We start from the raw sequence: 25,045 nt of genomic DNA on the forward strand, positions 1-25,045 counted from the left end.
GTGCCAAAGCTGGATCCGCCGGCGGCCCCACAGGATCTGGACATGGGACCGCGGGACATGAAGGCGCACCGGCGGGAGACCGAGGCCTAAAAAGGCGGTCCAAGGTAGCAAGAAAGTCTTGTACCTGTTCAGGAGACGCACACGGACCCGGGTAGGCCGCTGGACTCCCAGGCTCCAAAGGAGCCGCAGGGGCAGAACCCCTGTCCCCCTCGTCCGCATCCGAGGACCGACGGGGGGACATCGGAGAGCGAACTCGCTTCTTTGACTTCTTTTTATGTCGTCGCTTACCCGAATCCGAGGGCGAAGACTTGGAGCCCGAGGAGCGACGACTGCGGAACCACAAGCGTTCTCGGGAACGGTCCCGGGACCTGGAACGGCGCTGGGACGAGTACCGGACCTCCAGCAGCTTCCGGCGCCATTCCCTCAAGGCCTTCGGGCCATGGCCCGACAATCCCGGCAGGTCCAGGAGTCGTGGTCGGTCTCCAGGCAGTAGAAGCAAACATCGTGGGGGTCCGCCACCGACATATTGCGATGGCAGGCCCCACAAGACTTAAATCCAGGCATCCCTACGTGCACCAAGGAGAAAAGGAAACAAAAAGTGTCAAAAAAGGGAATTCAAAAAGAGACTAAGGTACGTGCTCTAACCGGATCTGCGCTTGCTGGCGCGGGAAAAGAAAGAACTGACGTCAGCGCGCATGGGTGGCGCCTAAGTAGTCTCCGTGATGTCATCTCGGCGCTTACGACGCCAGCGACGGACACAGAGCTGCACAACGCCACCTACTGACGCGCAGGGGTACTGCTAGCAAAACTTGCTGGATACAGTCTGACGCCTGGGGATTATTCTAAGGTAAGGAATCTATCACTAACGTGTCTCTTTCAGATGTCGGTCGATGCCAGTCCGGTTCCATGTCCAAGTCGAGGGGGAAGGTCGGGGTCGACCCCAGCCGGGGACACAACCAGTGGCAGAGGCGTTGGCGGAGATATCAGTGCCGGAGGAGGCACAGTGAGGTCGACCGCATCTACACAGATCAAGACCTTGATCCCTGGGGGCCCTGCAGCGCCGGGGTCGGTGCCACCGGCATCAAAGGCCTAGAGCCCCCAGCCAAGTCTGCGAGGCCCAAAGGCGCGCCGGCGGAGTCGGGCTGCCCAAAGATGGAGTGGAGGGCTACGTAAAATGCACGAAGCAGGGAAGGGGATGCAATGGTACACAATTACAATTATTTATTATGTTTTGGCACTCCGAAGAGGGCCACATAAACAAAATACACAAAATACATTTACATATTCCGTCATAAAAAGAAAAAAGAAAAAAGAAAACAATTACAACACTCTCCATTAAAAAGGACATACTACGACACAGACCTCCTTATTTCATCAATAAATATCTAAAAAACCTTTAAAAAAATTAAAAATATTGAAGCAAAACATTTCATTAGGAGGAGTATATAAGGCCTTTAAAAAAGAATTCGCATCAAGAATACCCAATTGTAAACAAATTGATCTTAGCCACTTTAAACGAAGTGAACGCAATGCAGGACATATAAACAATACGTGAGTACAATCCTGTGCAGACATATTACAAAAATTACATAAAGGGGAAGACCCATACCATTTAGCCAAAAGAGTATTAAGAGGCAATAGATCTTGCCTCAAGAGAAACCAAAATCTCCGAATGCCGTGTGATAAATTCCAAAATACGTAAGGTTGAACAAGCTTCCTTGAATATGTATTAAACAAAAGGACGCTTCGCTTCTTAGCTATCAAGGATTCTTTGTCCAGCATAAAGCAAAGAGTCCAGGAAGCCTGTTTCAAAAGAGATTTTAGTTGGGAAGGAGAAATAGTAAAAATAGAACTCTCATCTAATTCAAGAAGTGCCACAGCCTTTCTGAAATTCCTAACAATTAGAGAGTGCTCTTTAAAACTTCCCAATAATTCTCTCTTGAGAAGGGATCTCAGAGTCCCCATTTCTCCTCTAGCAAGGCTGGCGACCCAACGTACTAAGGCAGACAGGCCCTGTACCCAACTGCTACGTAGACCAAATTCAAGTCTGAGAGCAGCTGTAGAGCAAGCAGAATTCAGAGTGGTTAAAGACCTTAATAATTTTCCTTCAATCGCATGTAGAAAACCCCAGTGTTTTAAATCGACCAATTCTATTCCATATAGGAGGGTTGAAGGGATTTTTGCCTTATAAACCTCGAGTAAACAAGCAAAGTGTCTTCTCCCTGTGGCGGAATAAAGAGCACTCAAACTTTTGCCTTGAGACAGGGCTTTACGAGAGTTGTTATCAATATGCTGCCTCTCACTCGGGTTTGCAGAAATTATTCTTCCTAAAAAGGTATATGTTTTAACCACCTCCAATTTCTGACCACCTACTGACCAGCCAAAATTCTCAGATTTAGATTTTTTCCTCCCTGTAATGCACATAATTTTACTTTTTGTGGCATTTATCCTCATGAAGTGGGACTCAGCAAAATCATGTAAAGCCTGCAGACGATTAGCTAAACCTTTAGGAGTTAGATCTAGGATTAGAATATCGTCAGCGTATAAAAGGCAGGCTATAGGATAACCCCCCACTACCGGGGCTATGCCAACACAAGATGCAAGCGAAGTTGGAAGATCAGCAATATACAGGGAGAACAACAGGGGAGCCAGAAGACAACCTTGTTTTAAACCATTAGTAGAGGGAATAGCCCGCGAGAGGCCCCTTTCTCCACCCTGTAACACTCGACACCAAGTGTCCGTATGTAAAGATCGTACTAGGTCTAATAGAAGAGAGGGCATACCTAATATAGCTAGCTTTCTCCACAGCAAAGTACGATCCACTTTGTCAAATGCTGTGGAGAAATCAATAAAAGCTGCATAGACTCCTCCGCCCCGAACTCTTACATATTTGTCCAGAATAACCTGCAGGGCTGTAAGGTTATCCAAAGTACTATGCCCTTTACGGAAACCCGTTTGTTCAAGGGGTAAAATCTGGTTCGCCTCGACCCAGTCAGTAATTAGTGATAGAAGGCATTTGGAAAAAACTTTTCCAATAGCATCAAGAAGGGCTATCTGACGATAGTTCATTGGCTTATTCCTATCGCCCTTCTTGAACAGGGGAACCAAAATGCTCCCCTTCCAAGAGGATGGCACAATCTTACTGGAGAAGCAAGCTCTAAATAAAGGAAAAAGAATCTTACTCCATAAAACAGGGTCTAACTTTAGTATCGAAATGGGAAGTTCATCGGGCCCCAAAGCTCCAGAGGAACGCATATCCTTAATGGCCATTTCAATGGTTTTCTCTGAAGGGGCTTCAATAGGAGGCTCAGCGTCTCTAGTAGCTCGTAGGGAGCACTCACATTCAAATGCTACGCCATTCCCAGCATAAAGGGCGGAGATAAACGAAACCCATAACGATTCAGCAATAGGAATGGGATGAGGGCTAACTCTGACTCCACAACCCTCTTCAATAAGAGACCAAAATTTTCTAACATTGCCATGAACAACCGCCTCCCGTAAACTTATCCAAAGAGAATCCTCTTTTTCCTTTTTAAGTTTCTTCCTGATGCGACTTCTCCTTCTTTTTAACAAATATATTTTGTTTTTTATTTCAGTAGATCTGCACAAAAATTGTTCCCGCACTAACCTGTTTATTGCCTTATTTAAAGGGATCAGGGAACTGGGAACGAAGCTCCTTTTTTCGGAGAAAGTGGATCTATTAGCAACACAAATAACCTCCTTCATAAAATTCTCAAAATGAGTCAGTTCAGAACCCTGCCAATCATTCAATTCTAAGATAGTTTTTCCTAAAATACACTTCAGGCCCTTCCTGGCTTTAAAATTCCAAAAACATCTTCCAGTGTCCTTATGAAAATTAACTATATCACTATTAAGAGACCATGAGTCAGAATTTGGAAAAAATAAAGACAAATTTATAGTAATCACCTTGTGATCACTAAATAATGTCGGTAAGACTACCAAATCTTTTACTGAAGAAAAGATATCATAGTCAATAATTACATAATCCAAGATTGACTGGCTGAAGGGGGATCTATGAGTATAATTAGCAGGAGAATCGGAAGGGAGCCTACCATTCACTATTAACCCCTCAGTTGCAGAAAGTTCTTCCAATAACATCTTCCCTCTTTTATTAGTTTTAATTTTATTAGGGAAGAGAATCTGAGGAATAAGGTAGGCTTCTTCTTTACATTTGTTTCTAAATAACTCTAAACTAGAGTTGGAAACCTTACAATTAAACTAACTAACAGCACATGGGGGGGTGTATCTAGCTCTTTAATCTGTTTAATATATGAAAAGACCTGCTTCAATAAAATATTAAAACATTCATCTGGGGGAATATATACATTTATTATTACCAATTAAGTATTGGTACCCCTACTTGTTAACGAGCAGAGGGTCACTGCCTGAAAAAGGTTCCTTGGGTCAACATAATGGGTAAAATTCCATTTCAATCTATTTGACAGGAGGCACGCAAGTCCACCTTTTGCATGCCCTTTCTTTGATGGTAATGCCCTTGCCTCGAGGACAAAATAATCTTTCCCTACACATAATCTACTAGGACACCAGGTCTCTTGGAGGCAAATAATGCTAGCTTTCATGGAGAATAAATATTGTAGTTTCTCGGGACTGTTATGTATCCCGGCAGCATTCCAAGAGATAACTTTTAAATTGTTGCTAAAGATGTTGAAAAAGCTTAGGATTGTCTAAAGTTTTAGTAGACAAAGCTCCAGGCAACCAATTCCACTGAAGATTATCTTTGATTGGAGGAATATTCTGGGTTAGCGAAACTGGCTTTACCTGAGTCACCCGGCGTGTATTTTTCGAGACTGAAATCTTTAATTCATCATAAAGGTAGAGAGACTATCTTGACCATTGCCCTGCTGAGAGAGTCTATTAAAAGGGAAACAGTTTCTCCCAAAGGAGAGAACAGGTAAGACATCGATTCCCCTACACTGAAAACTCTCGGCCTGTTGCAAAATAAGATTTAGTATAAGTTTAGAATAAAACTTTACCCTAACAAAAGGAGCGGGGCTGTTCCTAATATAGAAACTAAATCAATATCATTAGATTGAATTAATTTTAGGCTCTCAATATCCTTAAAATATTTGAGTAGCCATGCTCTATTTAGGAATAAGTCCGAATCAAATAAGGGTAGGAAATCTACTGTAAATGTATCTACAAAGACTTCTGGTATTTTTGAGGGCAAATGCTGGGGCCGTACCTCACCAACATCCGGAGCAGGGAAAGCGGGGGCAAAAGGATCAAGAGCTACAGACCGCGAGGGGACCAGCCCAAGCAGTTCTACCACGGGAAGAGGAGTTGCCCATCTCCCTACATCCGGTGGGGGACCATTCCCAGAGGAAACCGGGCAATCAGGAATGGTTTCTGTGCCCGGGACTGAGGGCTTTAATATATCAAAAGGATGAGAAACCACCTCCCCGCCCACCGATTCTCCGGTCATTTGGACCTTAAAGTCTAAAACCTGAGAATCCTCAAAAATAATTTGTTTCTGCTTTTTCTTTCTGAATCTACGGATTGGTTTCCTCTTTTTTCCTAAATTCTTTCTTTGTTTTCTAATTTTTCCCTTTTCAACCCCCCCTATCCCCTTTGATTCAGGGACAAAAATTGAAAATAGTTCTTTTTCAGCTTTTAGAGCAGCAACCTCAACACTTTCTTCTTCAATTTCAAGGTCGCTGATCTTTGCGCAATTAGATACGGGTAAATTGGGAGCTACAAGGGGCTTATTTTTAGGGGTACCCACGAGTTTATTTTGAACTGAGTTTGCATTTTCATTTGAGAGCACACTACCCAACTCATGCCCCTGAAGACTTACTTTAGGAACTGCATCAGGAACCTTTTCCGGCACTTTTAACAATAAAACATTTAGTATCTGGGTAACTGATTCCAGAATGCAGTCAGAGCTTCCCACAAATTTACTCAATAACTGTAAGATGGATGCCAGCAAATGTTCCAATGCAATCAAGGATTCAGAAATCGGTTTTTCCACTTTATCATATCCGAGCAGACCCATATGACCAGTGCCAGATAAATTAAGCAGTGGACTCATGGAAAAATTAGACTGAGAAAAAACATCTGGCGATTTTAAGGAAGGGGTACAACTAAAGAGAAAAAGACCAGAGGAAGAAACACCAGTCGGGGGTTTAATCACTTCAGGTAATTTCAAAGGACCGTCGGCTAAGTATCGACCACAAAGCTCCAGGTCAATACTTGACAACTGAGAATCTCCCTTACTGTCCATCATTAATTGTGGACCTCTAGTGGGATCAGTAAGTGGTAGCTCTGTTGAGATAACGGACACATTAATTTGCTGCCCAATCTTGGAATGTAAAGAAACATCCCCATTGTTTCCTGACCTATCAGATGGCAATGGGAAGGGATCTTCAATAGGAGGTATATCCGATTGGTCTTTTTTCCCCCTACAAGGAACCATCTTCTCCCAAAATTGAGGCAGCTGGGATTGACCCTTTAATAACGAGTTACTGGAAGATCTGTTACTGGGGGGAGTGGATCTTGACAACATAATAATAATAATACAGAATTTTATTGAGCGCGAACAGCTACCTCGCACGGAGGTGTCCCGGCGCTGGACACAGGCAGAAAAGACAAACCGGAATTCAAGTCATTAACAAGGTTGAGTAAAAAGCCAGGTCTTCAACAAATCCTTAAAACGGGGTTCAGAAGGAGCCTGCTGAAGCTCAGGGGGTAGTGAATTCCATAACATCGTTACATTTGCCGAGAACGTTCTGCCTCCCAGCCGGGCCTTCTTTATACGAGGCACTGCTAGCTGGGTCCGGCAGTTGGAACGAAGAGAACGGGACTGTGTGTATCTTGGCAACCGATCTTTCAAATATATTGGGCATTTGCCATGCAAGGATCTAAAGGCTAACGTAAGGGCCTTAAATTTGATCCTGTTGGCCACTGGTAACCAATGAAGTGATCGAAGATGCGGAGAGATGGAATGCTTGAATGGAATCTGCATTAATAGCCTCGCAGCCGCATTCTGGACCAGTTGCAAGCGTTGAATAAGGTATTTAGGCAGACCCAAGAACAAGCCATTCGCGTAATCCAATCTAGATGTCACTGTCGCATGGATTACCGTTTTCCTGCAGTTCACCGGGAGAAGACGCAGGATTTTGCGAAGATTCCTGAGTTTACCTAAACAGCTTCCCATCAGCTGTTGTGTGTGCGAGACAAACGACAGATTGTTGTCCCAGCGCACTCCCAGGTTTTTTGCCGATAGGCTGGGGGAGGGGGCCGGCCCCATTGCACTCGGCCACCAGAGCTCAGAGGGGGGCGGGGTGCCTTTACCAAAGAAGAGCACCTCCGTTTTATCTGCATTAAGTTTTAACTTATTAGTATTCATCCAACGCGCAACATCCTGAAGACAGCCTTTAAAACTAGACATGTCTGCCACTGATGCCTCTGCATATGGAAACACAAGCTGGGTGTCGTCGGCATAAGATATTGCCTTGACCCCCCAGTTAGCAATAAGCGTGAAGAGTGGGGCCAGATAGACATTAAATAGTAATGGGCTAAGCGCCGAGCCCTGCGGTACACCACAGCATAAAGGCTTAGGAGTTGAAAACACAGTCCCCAGGGCCACCTTCTGAGTTCTCTGGGACAGGTACGACTGTATCCAGTCCAGCGCTTGATCCTGAAGGCCCACTTCTGCCAAACGCATCATCAGCCTTGCATGGTCGACAGTATCAAACGCTGCCGAAAGATCCAGGAGCACCAGCAAAGCTGAGTCTCCCGAATCTAATGACCATCTTATTGACTCTGCCACCTCGATCAAAGCAGTCTCGGTGCTAAAGCCAGGTCTAAAGCCTGACTGTGTCTCATGCAGAATCTTGTTGTCCTCTATATATTTACTGAGCTGCCGCTGGATAATTTTCTCAAGCATTTTGCCCGGGGCAGCCAGCAAAGAAATAGGACGAAGGTTGCTGAGGTCCGCAGGATCCCCATTGGGTTTTTTCTTTAGAGGGAGGAGGGTCGCATGTTTCCACATATCCGGGAAGACCCCGGAGGCGATGGACGTGTTCCAAATGATCTGTAAAGATGGAGCCACAAAATCCGCCATTATGCTCCACAATTTGGGCGGGCAGGGGTCATCCGGCGAACCAGACTTACAACAGCTTAATTCCTTCTTGACTGTGGACAAAGTTATTGGTTGGAAAAAAGCCAGCGGTCCGCTTGTCAACTCTTTGACCGTCTGATCCAATTTCACCGTTGTTTCCTCGAAGCCAAATGAGTCATAGACACGTTTAATTTTATGGTCGAAATAGTCCGAGATTGTGTTACAAAAGGTGATTGAAGGCGGTATTTCCCTTTCAATACATCTGGGTTTAAAAAAGGACTGAACCACCTTAAAAACTTCTTTAGTGGAGTGCTCTGCCTGTTGAATAGCACTCGCAAAAAACAGTTTTTTTGCCTTTCTGACAGCCTTCTGAAATTTATGGGAGGCCACCTTGTATTGTGTTCTTTCCAGGGCCCCATAGTTTACCCTCCACAGCCTCTCTAACCGTTTGCATTTTGCCTTCTCAGTTCTGAGGTCCTGTGAGAACCATAGAGCAGAGGGAGAGTCCCTTTTGGACATAACGCGTTTAGCTGGAGCAATGGATGATACCGTGCTCTCAATCCAGTGATGAAACCGCAGAGCGTCAGTGTTGGCATTCATGGTTAAAGTAGGTTTGTTCTGAGCCAGCACTGGGCCCATAACGGCAGGGACTAGTTTCCTCCATTGTCTTCGCATAAAAACTCGCTTACTTGGCTCTGGTCTGTCGGCCACCAAATTTATTATAAAAGGCAGAAGCAGGTGATCTGACCAAAGTAAAGGCAGAGTCCCCTCCATCCTCACTTTTTCAATATTGGAGAGGATGAGATCGAGTGTATGACCCGCTCTATGTGTGGGACCCTCATTGATTAATCTCAGCTTGGCCGCAACTAGCGTGGCTCTTAATATCTCTGCTTGTGCGCAATCCGTTCTATCCATATGTATATTGAAGTCCCCCACTACAAGAAAATAAGGATGGAGGAGGGAGCTCTGCACTATTACATCCAGCAAAGCTATAAGACTAGAATCATTCCCACCAGGGGGGCGGTAAATAACTAGCCCTGCTAAGGAGAACTGAGCGCCCCCCTGAATGCAGAAGTGTAATCCTTCCAGACCCGCGATCAGAGTGGGGGCAGAGGATGTTAATGTGAACTGCTCTTTAAATATAGCGGCTACATACAACATACAGGCCCTATCCCCTAATACTCTCCCCGAGCGTAGTTTTTTAGCCGACATCCTTATACAACAAAGCACTATAACCCCAAATGAATGCAATAAATATAGATTAAATAATAAAAGATGAAATATTTGAAGGAGAGTAACGAAGAGTTCCTGATCAAAAGGAGAATGTGCACACCATAATTATATAATGCAAATAATTAATAGTCCTTAAAACACGAAAGGTAAATAAATAGGCCCAGTCCAGTCTCCTCGAGCCTCTGAGGGCCACAGAGGGCCCGCCCTTTGCCCGGGCTTAGCCCGGGCTGAGCCCGGCGCCGCCCGCGTGCGGTCCCGCGATGCGGGGGGCGCTGGTATTTTTGAAGCGCCTTCTGGCGCGAAACGCTGGGTGTCTGCCTCCGCCTCCGGAAGGCACAGCAAAGGAGCCTGGGAGGTGTAGTTCAGGTGCGTCTCCACGCACAGCAGTCAGGACAGACCAGCCCCCTGAAAGCGCTGCAGGTAAGGAACACACTGCCAACAGTAGCGATTGAGTAGGCGAGCTGAGAAACCCGCTCTGCCGGGGGCGCTGGTATTTTTGAAGCGCCTTCTGGCGCGAAACGCTGGGTGTCCGCCTCCGCCTCCGGAAGGCACAGCAAAGGAGCCTGGGAGGTGTAGTTCAGGTGCGTCTCCACGCACAGCAGTCAGGACAGACCAGCCCCCTGAAAGCGCTGCAGGTAAGGAACACACTGCCAACAGTAGCGATTGAGTAGGCGAGCTGAGAAACCCGCTCTGCCGGGGGCGCTGGTATTTTTGAAGCGCCTTCTGGCGCGAAACGCTGGGTGTCCGCCTCCGCCTCCGGAAGGCACAGCAAAGGAGCCTGGGAGGTGTAGTTCAGGTGTGTCTCCACGCACAGCAGTCAGGACAGACCAGCCCCCTGAAAGCGCTGCAGGTAAGGAACACACTGCCAACAGTAGCGATTGAGTAGGCGAGCTGAGAAACCCGCTCTGCCGGGGGCGCTGGTATTTTTGAAGCGCCTTCTGGCGCGAAACGCTGGGTGTCCGCCTCCGCCTCCGGAAGGCACAGCAAAGGAGCCTGGGAGGTGTAGTTCAGGTGCGTCTCCACGCACAGCAGTCAGGACAGACCAGCCCCCTGAAAGCGCTGCAGGTAAGGAACACACTGCCAACAGTAGCGATTGAGTAGGCGAGCTGAGAAACCCGCTCTGCCGGGGGCGCTGGTATTTTTGAAGCGCCTTCTGGCGCGAAACGCTGGGTGTCCGCCTCCGCCTCCGGAAGGCACAGCAAAGGAGCCTGGGAGGTGTAGTTCAGGTGCGTCTCCACGCACAGCAGTCAGGACAGACCAGCCCCCTGAAAGCGCTGCAGGTAAGGAACACACTGCCAACAGTAGCGATTGAGTAGGCGAGCTGAGAAACCCGGTCTGCCGGGGGCGCTGGTATTTTTGAAGCGCCTTCTGGCGCGAAACGCTGGGTGTCCGCCTCCGCCTCCGGAAGGCACAGCAAAGGAGCCTGGGAGGTGTAGTTCAGGTGCGTCTCCACGCACAGCAGTCAGGACAGACCAGCCCCCTGAAAGCGCTGCAGGTAAGGAACACACTGCCAAAAGTAGCGATTGAGTAGGCGAGCTGAGAAGGGGATGCTCTAGCTCACGGGAAGCTCGGAGCTGTCCCAGCAGGCTCCACGGGCAGAGCTGAAGAACGACGACCTTCCGGGTCCCGTGTCGCGTCGGCTGACGGACAGGGACAAGGCGAAGAGTGGCGGTGCTTTTCGCCTTCTTCTTGTGCTTCGACTTACCCGAAGACTTCAATGGGGAGTGGTGGTGATGACTCTGCGACCAGTCCCGAGACATCCCTCTTGACTTGGCCCGGCGCGGAGCTGACTGCCGGGCCTCCAGAAGCTATCAGGACCGCTCCCGCAAAGACTTCGGGTTCATGGCCCGACAGTCGGAGCGCGGCATCGGGTCATGGTCACGGTCCAGGCACCAAAGGCAAAAGAGGTGCAGGTCCGAGACTGACATCAACTTGTGACAAGAGTCACAAGGCTTGAAGCCGGTCCGACAATGGGACATCCCTATGTGCAACAGGAGCCGAACAACTTAAAAAAGATGTCGACAAAAGTAAAAAAAATCACTAGTCAAAAAATGACTAAGGGTACCGCTCTCTCCGGATCTGCGCTGGTTGGCGCAGAAAAAGAAAGAACTGACGTCAGCGCGCAGGGGCGGTGTCTAAGTAGATACCACTCCCGCGAAGACTTCAGGTTTATGGCCTGACAGTCGGAGCAAGACTTCCGGTCGTGGTCACGCTCCAGGCACCAAAGGCACATGAGGTGCGGGTCCGTGACTTACATCAACTTGTAACAAGAGTCACAAGGCTTGAAGTCGGTCCAACGATGGGACATACCTATGTGCACCAGGAGTCGAACAACTCAAAAAGATGTCGAATAATCACTAGTCGAAATATTTTTAAGGGTACCGCTCTCTCCGGATCTACACTGGCTGGCGTGGAAAAAGAAAGAACTGGCATCAGCGCGCAGGGGCGGTGTCTAAGTAGATACCGCAACATCATCCCGGCGATCAACGCCACCTACCGATGTGCAGGGGTACGGTTCAGAAAAAGTTCTCTGGATCCAGTCTGACGCCTGGGGGTAATTCTAAGGTAAGGAATCTATAAGTAATAGTCTCTTTCAGATATTTTAATTTATTGGGGGGGCACTTTTTCCTCAAAGGATACAGAACTTTCTTCTTAATTACTATATCACATGATTTGGCTTTTTTGTTTTGGATTTACTGCTTCCATCTACTGGAATATTCACAAATAACTGTAAAAGACTGCACAGCAGCATTTGATTCTCCAGGATGCATCTATTTGTTTAGGAGCCATCGGGCAGTAGAATGTCACTAGGCAGCTGCAGAAAATTGAAATTAAAGCACACAATCATATACAAAAATGAAGGTAAAGATTCCAACTGACAGAAGTACAAACCTCGTGGATAAGAGCTGTTAGCATCTGCTGATAACTTCGCCCTCTGCTGGCCAGAAATCGATTAATCGGTCTGCCGTCTTTGTCGGTTTGAATCGGCAAGTCATAGCAAAGCAGCATTCCAGCTACGAATGGAAAAATGCAATAAAATATTTAAATGATGACATCGAACCAGGGAAACCTATTCCCCAAAACCTGGGGCCAATAAACAATGTAGAAGCTACAAAGAACAAACACTATCCTTTGGCAAATCTAAAGGAAGGATATATTGCACCATGTTCTTGTTATAACATGGACAATTATTTGGCTCTTTATTCCTCTACCATTGTGTGTGGTTTTTGTTTACACTGTGATTTGTTTTATATGTTTGGTTAGTGTAATCTTGTGAGCACCAATTGTTTGGCTGTATTGGATCCTGTATTGGTTGTTTTACAAACAATCATTTAAATTACAGAAAAAAGAGTTTTTAAAAAACATTGTTGTGGGTACCTTGTTTTCTGTTTTTGTCTCTTGTTTTCATTGTGATTGTAATTGTAATTTTTTTGTTTGATTATTGTACAACTGTCACTTCCTCTTCCTTTTTTCAAAATGTATCCCTGAACCATTGTAGCTTCTGCACAATAAAATATTTAAAGAACAAGTTACTTACCTTCGGTAACGATGTATCTGTAAGAAACATTAGTTAGTTAGATTCCTCGCCTTAGAATATCCCCAGGCGTCAGGCTGGATCCGGAAGATTTTTCGTCAGCAATACCCCTTGCGCGTCGCTAGGCGTCGTCTGCGGCTCCGCGTCCGTCGTCGGCGTCGTGCGCCGGAATGACGTCGTCGGAGTACTTAGACGCCGCCCTCGCGCGCTGACGTCAGTTCTTGTACATAGCCTTCCGCGCCAGGAACGCAGAGCCATGCAAAGACCGACACTGGTGCCAAAAATAAAATCATGGGGCCTGAAAAGGATAACCTTAACCCTAGATGTCAGTTCGCAGAACGGGGAGGATGGGTGGGTCGGTGAGGAATCTAACTAACTAATGTTTCTTACAGATACATCGTTACCGAAGGTAAGTAACTTGTTCATCTGAAAGAAACACGTTAGTTAGATTCCTCACCTTAGAATTTATACCCAAGCAATACCATCCCCGGTGGTGGGTCTGCGAACCAAGATCACACCAGAAAGTCCTGGAGGACAGAACGGCCAAAGAAGCCATCCCTCCGGACTTGGCTGTCAAGGCAATAATGCCTGGCAAACGTGTGTAGCGAAGCCCACGTTGCCGCCTGACAGATGTCCTGCAAAGGGACACCCCGTCCCAAAGCAGTAGTAGCCGCTGTGGCCCGAGTAGAATGGGCGCGCAGCCCAACAGGAGGGTCCTTTTTTGCCAAGGAGTAACAAATTTTGATGCACAAAACGACCCACCGAGAGATGGTCCGTTTGTGCACAGCTTTCCCCTTCTTAGCACCCACATATCCAACGAAAAGTTGGTCGTCCACCCGGAACTGCTTAGTGCGGTCCAAATAAAAGGAGAGCGCATGATTTGGGTCCAGACGGTGGAGCCTCTCTTCCTCTTTGGAAGGATGCGGAGGCGGAAAGAAGGTGGGCAAGGTGACAGACTGCCCAAGATGAAATGGAGTCACCACTTTCGGAAGAAAGGAGGGACGAGGCCGAAGGACAACCTTGTCCGGATGAACAGAGAAAAAAGGAGGCTTTGAAGATAAAGCCTGGAGCTCACTCACCCGTCTAGCCGAGGTGATGGCTACCAGAAAAGCAGTCTTAAGCATCAGCAGACGAAGAGGACAATTATGAAGAGGCTCAAAGGGAGCACACATTAGAAATGTGAGAACAAGATTCAAGTCCCACTGAGGCATTACAAAAGGGACAGGAGGGAACGTGTGAGTAATGCCTTTTAGAAAGCGTGTAACTACAGGGGACTTGAAAAGAGAAGGCTGATCAGGAAGCCGCAAGAAGGCAGAGATGGCAGCAAGATAACCTTTCAGGGTGCCCAGGGCAGAGCCCTGCCGGGCCAAAGAAAGAAGAAACAGTAGAACCTCAGAAAGAGGGGCGGAAAGGGGATCCACAGCCTTTGCTGTGCACCATGCCACAAATTTGTTCCACCGGCAGGCGTATACCGTCTTTGTGGAGGGACGCCTGGCTGCCAGAATGATATCACAGACTTCAGGAGGCAAGTCAAATGGCATCAACTGCCGCCGCTCAATCTCCACGCATGGAGGTGGAGGCTGGACAGGTTCGGGTGGAGGACCGTCCCCTGCTGCTGCGACAGAAGGTCCTCCAGAAGGGGCAGACGTATCGGAGGATCGGTCAACATACTGAGAAGCTCGGGATACCAGTACCTTCATGCCCAATCCGGAGCCACCAAGATGACTTGGGCCCGGTCGTGCCTGATCTTCTTCAGCACTCTGGGCAGAAGTGGTATAGGCGGAAAGGCGTACAACAGACCGCAACTCCACTCGTGACGAAAAGCGTCGCCGAGCGAGTGCCGCCTTGGAAATTCCAACGCGCAGAACTGCTGACATTGCGCGTTCTCTTCGGTGGCGAATAGATCTAACCAAGGCTCTCCCCACTGCTGAAAGAGACCTTGCGCCACTTTGGAGTTCAGACGCCATTCGTGATCCATCATGCAACGGCGGCTGAGTTCGTCTGATCTGGCGTTCAGAGAGCCCGCCAGATGTTGAACCACTAGGGTGACGCCCTGGTGTTCCAGCCATGTCCAGAGGCGCAGAGCCTCCTGGCAAAGGGTCCACGACCCCACCCCGCCCTGTTTGTTGCAATACCACATGGCGGTGGTGTTGTCCGTGAACACCTGCACGACACTTCCCCTGACAGAGGGAAGGAAGGCTTTCAGTGCAAGTCGGATCGCCCTCAACTCCAACAGGTTGATGTGGAGACGAGACTCCGCCGGAGACCAGAGGCCTCTGATCTCCGCCTCTCCCATATGGCCACCCCATTCCAGGAGGGACGCATCCGTCACTACGACATGCTCCGGTTGGGGAAGGGAGAGGCTCTTGCCCTTGACCCAATCGCGGTCCGTGAGCCACCACTGCAACTGCTGTGCAGTGCCCTCCGAGATCAAGACATGGTCGGACAGGTTGCCGTGATGCTGGGCCCACTGAAACTTCAGGTCCCACTGCAGAGCCCGCATGCGCCGCCTGGCGTGATGCACTAGTAGGATGCAGGAGGCCATCAGCCCCAGAAGCCGCAACACTAGCCTGACCGAAACCCAGGATAGAGGCCGAAAGATGGGAATCAGGGCCTGAATATCCCGGACCCGCTGTTCCGGCGGATAGACCCGGAACTGCGCCAAATCGAGAACCGCTCCGATGAAGAGGAGCTTCTGAGAGGGACTCAAGTGTGACTTTGGCACATTGATGGAAAATCCCAGCAAATGCAGGAGATATCCGCCGTAGTCTGGAGGTGGGAGACGACTGTCTGGGGCGAGCCCGCCTTCAACAACCAGTCGTCGAGATAGGGGAAGACTGGAACCCCTGATCTGCGCAGATGAGCTGCGACCACCGCCATCACTTTCGTGAACACCCGAGGGGCACTGGTGAGGCTGAAGGGGAACACGGTAAACTGAAAGTGCTCTTGGCCCACCGTGAACCGCAGGTAACGCCGGTGGGCCGGCAGGACGGGGATGTGGAAATATGCGTCCTGCAAGTCCAACGCTACCATCCAGTCTCCGGGGTCTAGGGCAGCTAGAACCTGAGCCAAAGTTAACATCTTGAACCTTTCCTTCCGGAGGAAGGCATTGACGTTCCGGAGGTCCAAGATAGGGCGTAGGCCCCCTTTGCCCTTCTTTGGAACCAGAAAGTAGTGGGAATAACAACCACGACCTACTTCTGGGCTCGGAACGCGCTCGACGGCCCCCTTGGCCAAGAGGGCCGAAACTTCCTCGTGGAGAAGATTCAAATGATCCCCCGAGATACGGTGGTGCTGCGGTGGCATGGCTGGAGGGGTTGTCTCGAAGGGGAGGGAGTAGCCCCTTCGGACGATTTGCAGCACCCACCTGTCCGATGTGATGGACCGCCAGTGGAGCAGGTGATGGCGAACTCTGCCGCCCACTGGCGTGGAATGGGCCTGAAAGCTCGGGCTAGGAAGGCTTTGAGGCGGATGCTGCCGGGGTGGATGTGGGCTGACCTCGTCGTCCTCCAGAACCGCCTCGGCGGAAACCACGTCCGTGACCGCGCGCAGGTTGGTTCTGCGGCTGGTGGCTAGGCGCACGTGAGGAGGCACCCCTTCCTTGGCCACGAAAGGGGCGAAAGGCGGAAGTTTGCGACCGCGGGGCCGAGAGGCCCAAGGACTTGGCCGTAGCCCGGGAGTCCTTAAAGCGATTCAGCGCACTGTCCGCTTTCTCGCCAAAAAGGCGAGTGCCATCAAAGGACATGTCCATGAGAGTGCTCTGGACATCGCCAGAAAATGACGTGGACCGCAGCCAGGCGTGACGTCTAAGCGCCACTGTGGTAGAAATTGCCCTACCCAGCGAGTCCGTAGTGTCAAGCCCACATCGGATAGCATGTCGCGCTGCATCCCTCCCATCGGCCAGAGCCTGGGTAACTCGTGTCTGGACCTCCTCCGGACACAGGGGCAGCACGTCCTCCACCGCATCCCACAGAGAGTGGGAATAACGGTCCAAGAGACAGGCGGTATTCAAAGACCGCAGGCCCAAACTAAGGGAGGAGAACAGCTTCTTGCCAAACTGTTCCAGTCTCTTGGAATCCCGGTCCGGCGGAGCGGTCGGGAAGGAGGATTGGGAGGTAGAGGCCTGGATAACCAGGCTCTCAGGGGTAGGGTGTTGGGACAGAAAACTGGGGTCGCCCGGAGCAGGGCGGTGGCGCCTGGCGACGTTCCTGTCCACAGGAGGAACTGTGGAGGGCTTGGACCAGGTGCCCTGCAGAACGTCAATGAGGGCCTCATTGAATTGCAGCAGAGGCTCAGTGGAGCTTGCTGCAGACTGAAGCACCTCAGTAAGGACGTTAGTCCTCACAGCCACGGCAGGCAGCTCGAGCCCAAGGGCTGAGGCCGCCTTGCGCAGCATCACAGAGAAAGCAGCGCCCTCCTCCGAAGCCACAGTCGGAGGAGAGACGAATCCAGTGTCCGGAGAGGTATCCAGGACACTGGCCTCCCCCCAGTTCATCTGCCCAGTCCTGTGACATTTGAGCCTGAAGGGCCATAGGATCATCGGATCCCTCCCAGTTGTCCCCATCATCCGATTCCTGGTATACAGGAGGAAGGAGCGGAGCCGGGCGATAGACATAATGTGTCTCCAGCGGCGCCGAGTGGGGCCCGGAGTGGGGCTGAACCGGGGCTCGACGTCGAGCGGAGTTGGCGTCGGGGGTGGTATCGGTGTCGACAACGGCAGAGGAGGCGTTACGAGGTCGACCGGCGTCGGCGGGGACTCGGGAACGGGTCCCTCGGGTGCTTGCGGCGTCGAGGCCGGAGCCGTCAACGGCGCCGGGGCTGGAGCCGCCGGCAGGCAAGGCAGCCCAGTCGGGTCCACGGGGCCCAAAGGCGCGCCAGCGGGCGTCGACGGCGGAGCCAGGCTCCTCATGGCCGAGAGGAAAGCACTGACTTCCGCCGGCGTCGCGTCAGTCCCAGGGACCGGTGGATATGGGGACTTGCGCGGCGCCTGCGGCTCCGCCGGAGCCGCGGGGGTGGAACCACCCTGACCCTCGGCCGAGTCGCGCGACCGGCGAGGGGAGTCCGAAGAGCGGTGTCCCCTCTTGGACTTCTTGGAATGCTTCGACTTACCCGAAGACTTGGATCCCGACGACCGATGGTGACGTCGGCTGCGGCTCTGCGACCGATCCTTGGACCGAGTGGCGAATCTCGAGAAGCTTACGGGACCGCTCCCGTCTAGCCTTCGAGGTCAGGGCCTTGCAGTCCGAACATGACTCCGCGTCGTGGTCGAGGCCCAAGCAGTAAAGGCACCGGCGGTGATGGTCCGTAACCGACATCAAGCGGTTGCAGTCAGCACAGGCTTTAAAACCAGGCATCCTACCGGCACCGGAGTCGAGACAAGATCAAAAAGGATCAAAAAAGTTAGTCAAAAAATGACTAAAGGGGTAGCTCTCCCGGATCTGCGCTTACTGGCGCGGAAAAAAGAAGAACTGACGTCAGCGCGCGAGGGCGGCGTCTAAGTACTCCGACGACGTCATTCCGGCGCACAACGCCGACGACAGACGCGGATTCGCAGACGACGCCTAGCGACGCGCAAGGGGTATTGCTGACGAAAAATCTTCCGGATCCAGCCTGACGCCTGGGGATATTCTAAGGTGAGGAATCTAACTAACGTGTTTCTTTCAGATGCATACGCACAATACACCATGATTTACACAGTCAATCAAATTAAGCATGCGACATTCCATGTCTAAATTTAACTATTTAATATTGCAAAAGTAAACTTTACACCATCTGGAAGACAATGTAAAGCAGAAAACTGCACAAGTATAAAGTCAAATTAGATAGGCTTGTTGTTTTCCGGATGTTTTTTCTTAGCTTAGGCAAAAACAATTGCTCTGCTAGTGGTAAGGTGGCAGTCAACAGGTGAGTGCAATGTAGCTATTTACATAGCAGATACCTATGGCAGTAATTCCTTAGTCTACAGATGTTGTGTTGATCAGTCAGACATTTCATGGTAGTCAATGTACTGATGTCTAAGGTCGGAGCCTTAACAGTTGGGTTAAAACTAAATGAAATAAAACACTGATCTTCATTCTAGGAACACTCTATCCATCGTCCCTCATTCAAAGTTGACAAGGTGGTAAATGGAAAATGCTGCCATTGGTAAAGCTCCTTTTCCACAAGGGGAAAGTATGACGGCTGGTAATAATCACTCCTCTATATTAGCGTTGGAGGCAAAATCACCATGGTGGTAAATGTATGACCATTGACAATTTAACTACAAGAAAATAAGACTGGCACAAAGATACTATTTAATAATGTCAGAATTAGCTGGCACTACCTAGAGTATAGAAAAGTAATGAGCATTCCATACACAGTTAATGATGCAGAAATGCTATTTTGCTATATGGTTCCTGTCACTTCAATTCACACTTGTATTTCTGGCCGGTGGGATTTCTCTTTTCGTTTATATCCAGGATAAATATTTACTACAAGTAGGAGAAAATATCACTGCTGAAAACCACAAAACAATGTTCTCCCTGGGTTACCAGCAGTAGAAGAACACTAGGTTGGTGGAAATGTAACTTAATATGGGCTGTATTTCTTTCAGAATAAGACATTGTTATTGTAGGAGTAACATATTGTCTTCGCCAGACTCCCACTCTCAAAGTATCTACTGTAGTTGGGACCACTGACAAAAGGAAATTGAGACATTTTCTGCAACAGTTCCTATGGTACCATTTAGGGGCTGTGCACTCCATCGACATGTGCGAGTGGAAGTCTACATTCTCGATAAGTTTGTCTTCATTAATGCAGCGTCTCCTCACCTCAACTCAATGATTCTGTATCTGCCCCACTTTGGTCGTGTGCATCATGTGTGTATTATCTCCAACTTAAATTATTTGATTTATATTATTCATAACGTTCTTCGTTAACACATTACAAGCAACTGAATGGCAACACACTGTACAAAAGTGAGACTCCCAATGAAAATATCACAATTACTGCCAAAGTGCATTGGTAATCAATCAATGTTTTATGTAAGGAGAATTACACACCATTTTCAACTAGGGTGATTAAGCATTTGTGAAATCACTAAAGCTAAAAGATGCTCCGAGCAGTGATGGTGGTAAATAAAAGTGCGTACCCTTCTCATATTTTTAGGTTTCGCTTAGACAGCTCAAGTAACTGACGCCATTACCTTAATGCTGCATTGTTATATACTTTTCATTACTCTCTGACTGTGACCTGTACAAATCCTCACATGTACTTCTTGTAAACTTACGCACATAACATATAAAGCGCTCTGATACTTTCGGGTCTAGCTAGCGCTATATGAAGTGCTGTCTATGTGAGACATGTTGTTTACATAGTTTTACAGCCAGCCCATAGCTTACCATCTTTTAGCTTCAGCGTCGCTTCATTTCCTGCATCCCAGTTTGTCACAGCATGCAGTCGTCATATCCTCTACTTGTGTTTGGCCCTCCTCTGGAGCATGGGCCAAGTACTTGTGTCCATCTACTGCTTCCATTTTTGGAGCTACTTTTTTCCTTGTGTTCAAGCACTCCGTAACAGTGCTGTGTTTTGAGTCCGGCTCCCACTCTCTGTAGTACACATGTAGCTTCTATTCCCTCCCACACATCCTCCTTCCATGTTGCTTCTTTTCTTTCCCAACCTGAACCCATACTTTACCCCAATGTACTGTACGCCACTGCACTCTATGCCACTCTATTTTGCACTACTCTACAACACTGCACTATACGCCACTGCACTCTACCCTACACCACTCTACTGTATGCTGCTGCACTCTAATCTACACCACTGCACTCTGCACCAGTATACCACTGCACTCTGCTCTGCACCATACTAATCCACTGCACTCTACACCACTACACTCTAATCTGCACCAGTCTACTCTAGGACACAGCATACTATTCCACTTCACACTACACCACTGTAATCTACGCTATACTCTGCCCCACTTCACGCAACTGCACTTTATGACACTTTACTCTGCATCACTCTACCCCACAGCACTTTACGCCACTGTACTCGGCACCTCTACACTGCTGAACTCTACTCTGAACCACTCTCTGCCACTGCACTCTACGACACTTTACGCCACTACACCATTATACTCTACGCTACTGCACTCTAATATGCAGCACTCTTTTCTAGGGCACTGAACTCTCCGTTATTCTACTCAGCACCACTTCATGCCACTGCACTCTAACACTCTAGTCTGCACCACTCTACCCTAGGCCACTGCACTCTACACCAATTTACTCTACATCACTGCACTCCACTCTGCTCCACAGCACTTTACGCCACTGCACTCTACAACACTCTACACACCTGCAATCTAATCTGCAACATTCTACTCTAGACTCCTACACACTATGTCCTTCTTCTCTGCACCACTCTATGCCACTGTCCTTTACGTCACTGCACAAAACGACACTACTGTGCACCACTCAACTGCACTTAATGCCACTGTACCCTATGACACTCTACTTTGCACCACTCTACGTCACTGCCATTCATACCACACCTCCCTTCTCTAGGCCACTGCACTCTACACCACTTTACGCCACGGCACTTTATGACAAACCACTCCACTCTGCACCACTCTTCTCTAGGCCACTGCATTCTACGCCACTCTACTTTTCTTTGCACCACTCTACTCTACTGAACTCTACACCACTCCATGCTACTCAACTTTATGCCACACTACTCTACCCCACTGCACTCTGCTCTTTACCACTGCATTCCAGGTCATTCTACTCTGCACAACTTCACCCCATTGGACTTTACGCCATTGCACTCTAAGACACTCCAGTCTGCACCACTCTACCCTAGGCCACTGCACTCTATGCCACAGCACTGTGTGCTGCACCACTTCACTGCATAAACTACTGCACTCTATGACACTCCACTCTGCACCACTGAACTCTAACATGCCCCACTCTACTCTAGGCCAATGCACTCTATGCCATTCTACTCTGCACCACTTTACATCACTGCACTGTATGCCATTGCATACTATGACACTACTCTGTACCACTCTTCACCACTACACTCTATGCCACTGTACTCTACACCACTCCACGTTACACCACTGCACTTTATGACACCACTGTACACCTCTGCACTCTACACTGCACCATTCACTGCCCTTTACGCCGCATCACTCTTCTCTAGGCCACTGCACTCAATTCTATGTCATGGCATTCTGCACAATTGCACTCTGTGCCTCCATACTCTGCACCAACCTAATCTACAAAACTCTATGCCACTGCACTCAATGCCACTCTAATCTGCACCACAGCACTCTAATTTGCATCACTCTACGCCACTGCACTCTATTCTTCACCACTCAACACCACTGCACTCTACACTATGTAAATTCACTCTGCACCACTCTATTCTGTGCCACTGCGCTCTACATGACCTTACTCTACACCACTCTATGCCACTGCACTCTGCCCTGCACCACTGCACTCTACTTTGCACCACTCTTCCCCATTGCACTCTACACCATTGCACTTTGCTCTACACCACTCTACTCTAGGCCACTGCACTCTATGTCACTTCACTCAACGCCAGTTCACTCCACGCCACTCCACTCTACACCATCTCACCCCCACTCAACACAGTGCAACTTTAATCCACTCCACACAATGCCACTCTACGTCTCTCTGCTCTCTTCACTCTATCCCAATTCACTCTACGCCACTCTAGACTACTCTATGTCACCCTACTGCACACATGCCACTCCACGCCACTTCACTCTAAGCCACTCTAGTCTACCCCACTCCATTCTGCTTTATTCCAGTTCACTCAACGATGATGCACTCTACACCACTCTACTCTATGCTGGCTCACTCAACTATATGTCACTCTATGCCACTCCAGTCTATGTCACTCCACTCTAACCCTCTCCAAAACACTTTACTCCACACCAATCTACGCCATGTCACTCAACTTTACCCTTCTATACGCTGCTGTACAATTTGGCTAAAAGACATTGCCAAAGCCAAGTTGCATAGGTGAAACCTTTTGGCTTTGCCAATGCTTGCCTAATCCTGCTTCCCTTCCTCCCCTGCTCTTGCTAGTATACACGGATGCCGCAATTAAATATTTCAACTCTTGACTAACGAGATTAGTAGCACAGGAGGGAAGCGATTCTTGTACCATGCCAATACCCAGTTTGGCTTCTTGGTTCTGATTAGCATCAAACATGGCAACAAAGGAGTTCTTAAGCAAAAAGGACTCTTGTTGAGGTACGAAGTGCACTTGCTACTTTCACATTTCTTTCTACTAGCTCCAATCCGGTCTTCTATATCAAGTCCTAAAAGTGTCATATAACTGTAATACTCTATCTGGAAGTGCAGATAGACTTGGGAGAACTGAATTATCTAAGCAGAAAACTGCTTGTTCAGTTTCAACCAATATTTGAGCCAGCAATATTCAATCAGGATATATCCCCATTACTGGGAATTTAGTTCCTAAATGGAATTTATTTAATCTATTGTGCTACTTAAATATATCTACTAAAATGTAAGAAGTTGACACAGCCGACCCGGTCCCGAAGCGTAAGTAGCTACTGGCAGAGTAGCGGACAAACAAATTGGCCCGTGCTGTGGAGGCCTCTGGGCCTGCATCGACCCCGGAGAGGTTGGAGCTGACACCTGAAATACCAGAGGCACTGGAGGGAATCTGACGACATACGCCCCGCACGGTAAGTGCTAGATGCGCGTGGGGATGGTGGTGGCCGTAGACAGGCCCGGAGATGGCAGGGCCGGCCGCAGCATCTAAGAAGGCTGCGGTGTGGAGTGGTCCCGAGGGAGCCGTCTGGAGCTGAGTGGGGCACAACTGCAGCGCCCGTGGAGGGCTCCCGGCGTTGGAAGTGCACGGACTGAAGGTGCTGGGATGACCTGATATGCCCTGAGGCATTCTCCCGCCCCAAAGCTAGCCTTTACTGTGAGCCTTGTGGAGAAGAGGACCCTCTATCAGCGGCATAATTCTATGCAGGAAGGTCGACAGCCGAGGCCTAACGTGCACTGTCAGCGCATGCGGGTCCCTGCTTGGGAATCAAGTGCACTCCCCGGGGCCAGGGAATTACCTGATCTGAGACACTCCGTCGCCCCCCCGGGGAAGACGAGCAGGTAGAGGAGTATCCGGCACAGCTGAGGCAGGCATAGCGAGTCTGAGGGCCCTTACCGTCACAACCCCTGCTAAAGGAGATCCAGACATATCATATACCCGAAGATAAAAGAGAACTCACTGCCTCGAGAAGATGCTCCAGCACCCGCGCGGCTCAGCTCCGGCCCCCTAGCAGCCACACGCAGTCCAGCACACCCACTAATATTTGATGGTGGCAGAGGGTTTCAATCTTGAAAGGGCAACACATAGATCCTAGCACAGAATAACAATGAAGCTAGCCAAAGCACATCCAACGGCAGGTCCCGTCTAACACAACTACGCCCGCCGTGCCGAAGCTGGGGTGGGAGGCCCTCCCTAGACACACAACACGCAGCAGGCAAAATGGCAGAAGCCCGGGCCAAGAAAGAACAGTCAGTGAAAGAACTGATGTTGAAGCAGCCCTTATCCGGGACCCCTGCGGGGATTCCTCTGGAGGGGGAGACCCATCTGGAACGAACAGAGTACGCGGACACCCCCGCCACGAACATATTCATGACAGCAATGTTTTCATCCCTGCGTGAAGACTTACAAGAACTGAAGGGGCACTTGTCGGCTGACTTAAAGAGGTTAAGATGCGACCTAGAAGACACGGACTGTGTTGGGCACCTAGAGGAGCACGAAACTAGGAGAGACGAGCAGCTCGAAATGATGCAGCAAGAAATTATCAGACTGAAAGACCAACACATAGACATGCAGGCCCTCGCAGCGGACCTCGAAAACCATTCCCGGTGCAACAACATCCGCATTAGGGGAGTACCAACGAAAACGGAGGGCGAGAACATTCAGGACTACACCTTAGCTCTCTTCTGCCAGCTCCTGGGCGACGACAATCACCTCGACCTCAAAATAAATCGTGTACACCGCGCAGGGAGACCAAGGGGCGTGGCAGATCTCTTTGTGTGTGTCCACGTCTTCCAAACTAAAGAAACAATCTTACGCAGCGCAAGAGAAGCACACCCGGTGCAGTTCCAAGGGCACACACCAATCCT

The 25,045-nt window shown here is 49.3% G+C and overlaps 1 protein-coding gene across 2 annotated transcripts in view; it reads right to left on the bottom strand.

The window, feature by feature from the left end:
* Positions 1-25,045, bottom strand: part of FOCAD (focadhesin) — a 1,730,079-nt gene that overhangs the window by 1,059,001 nt on the left and 646,033 nt on the right. For both annotated transcript variants that reach the window (XM_085634390.1, XM_085634400.1), the window contains exon 23: positions 12,227-12,348. In XM_085634390.1, coding sequence (XP_085490516.1) covers positions 12,227-12,348 — 122 coding nt within the window. The remainder of the gene's footprint in view (positions 1-12,226; positions 12,349-25,045) is intronic.

Source organism: Triturus cristatus, chromosome 2_1 (assembly GCF_964204655.1).
Source record: "Triturus cristatus chromosome 2_1, aTriCri1.1, whole genome shotgun sequence".
In the NCBI taxonomy this organism is placed as follows: Eukaryota; Metazoa; Chordata; class Amphibia; order Caudata; family Salamandridae; genus Triturus; species Triturus cristatus.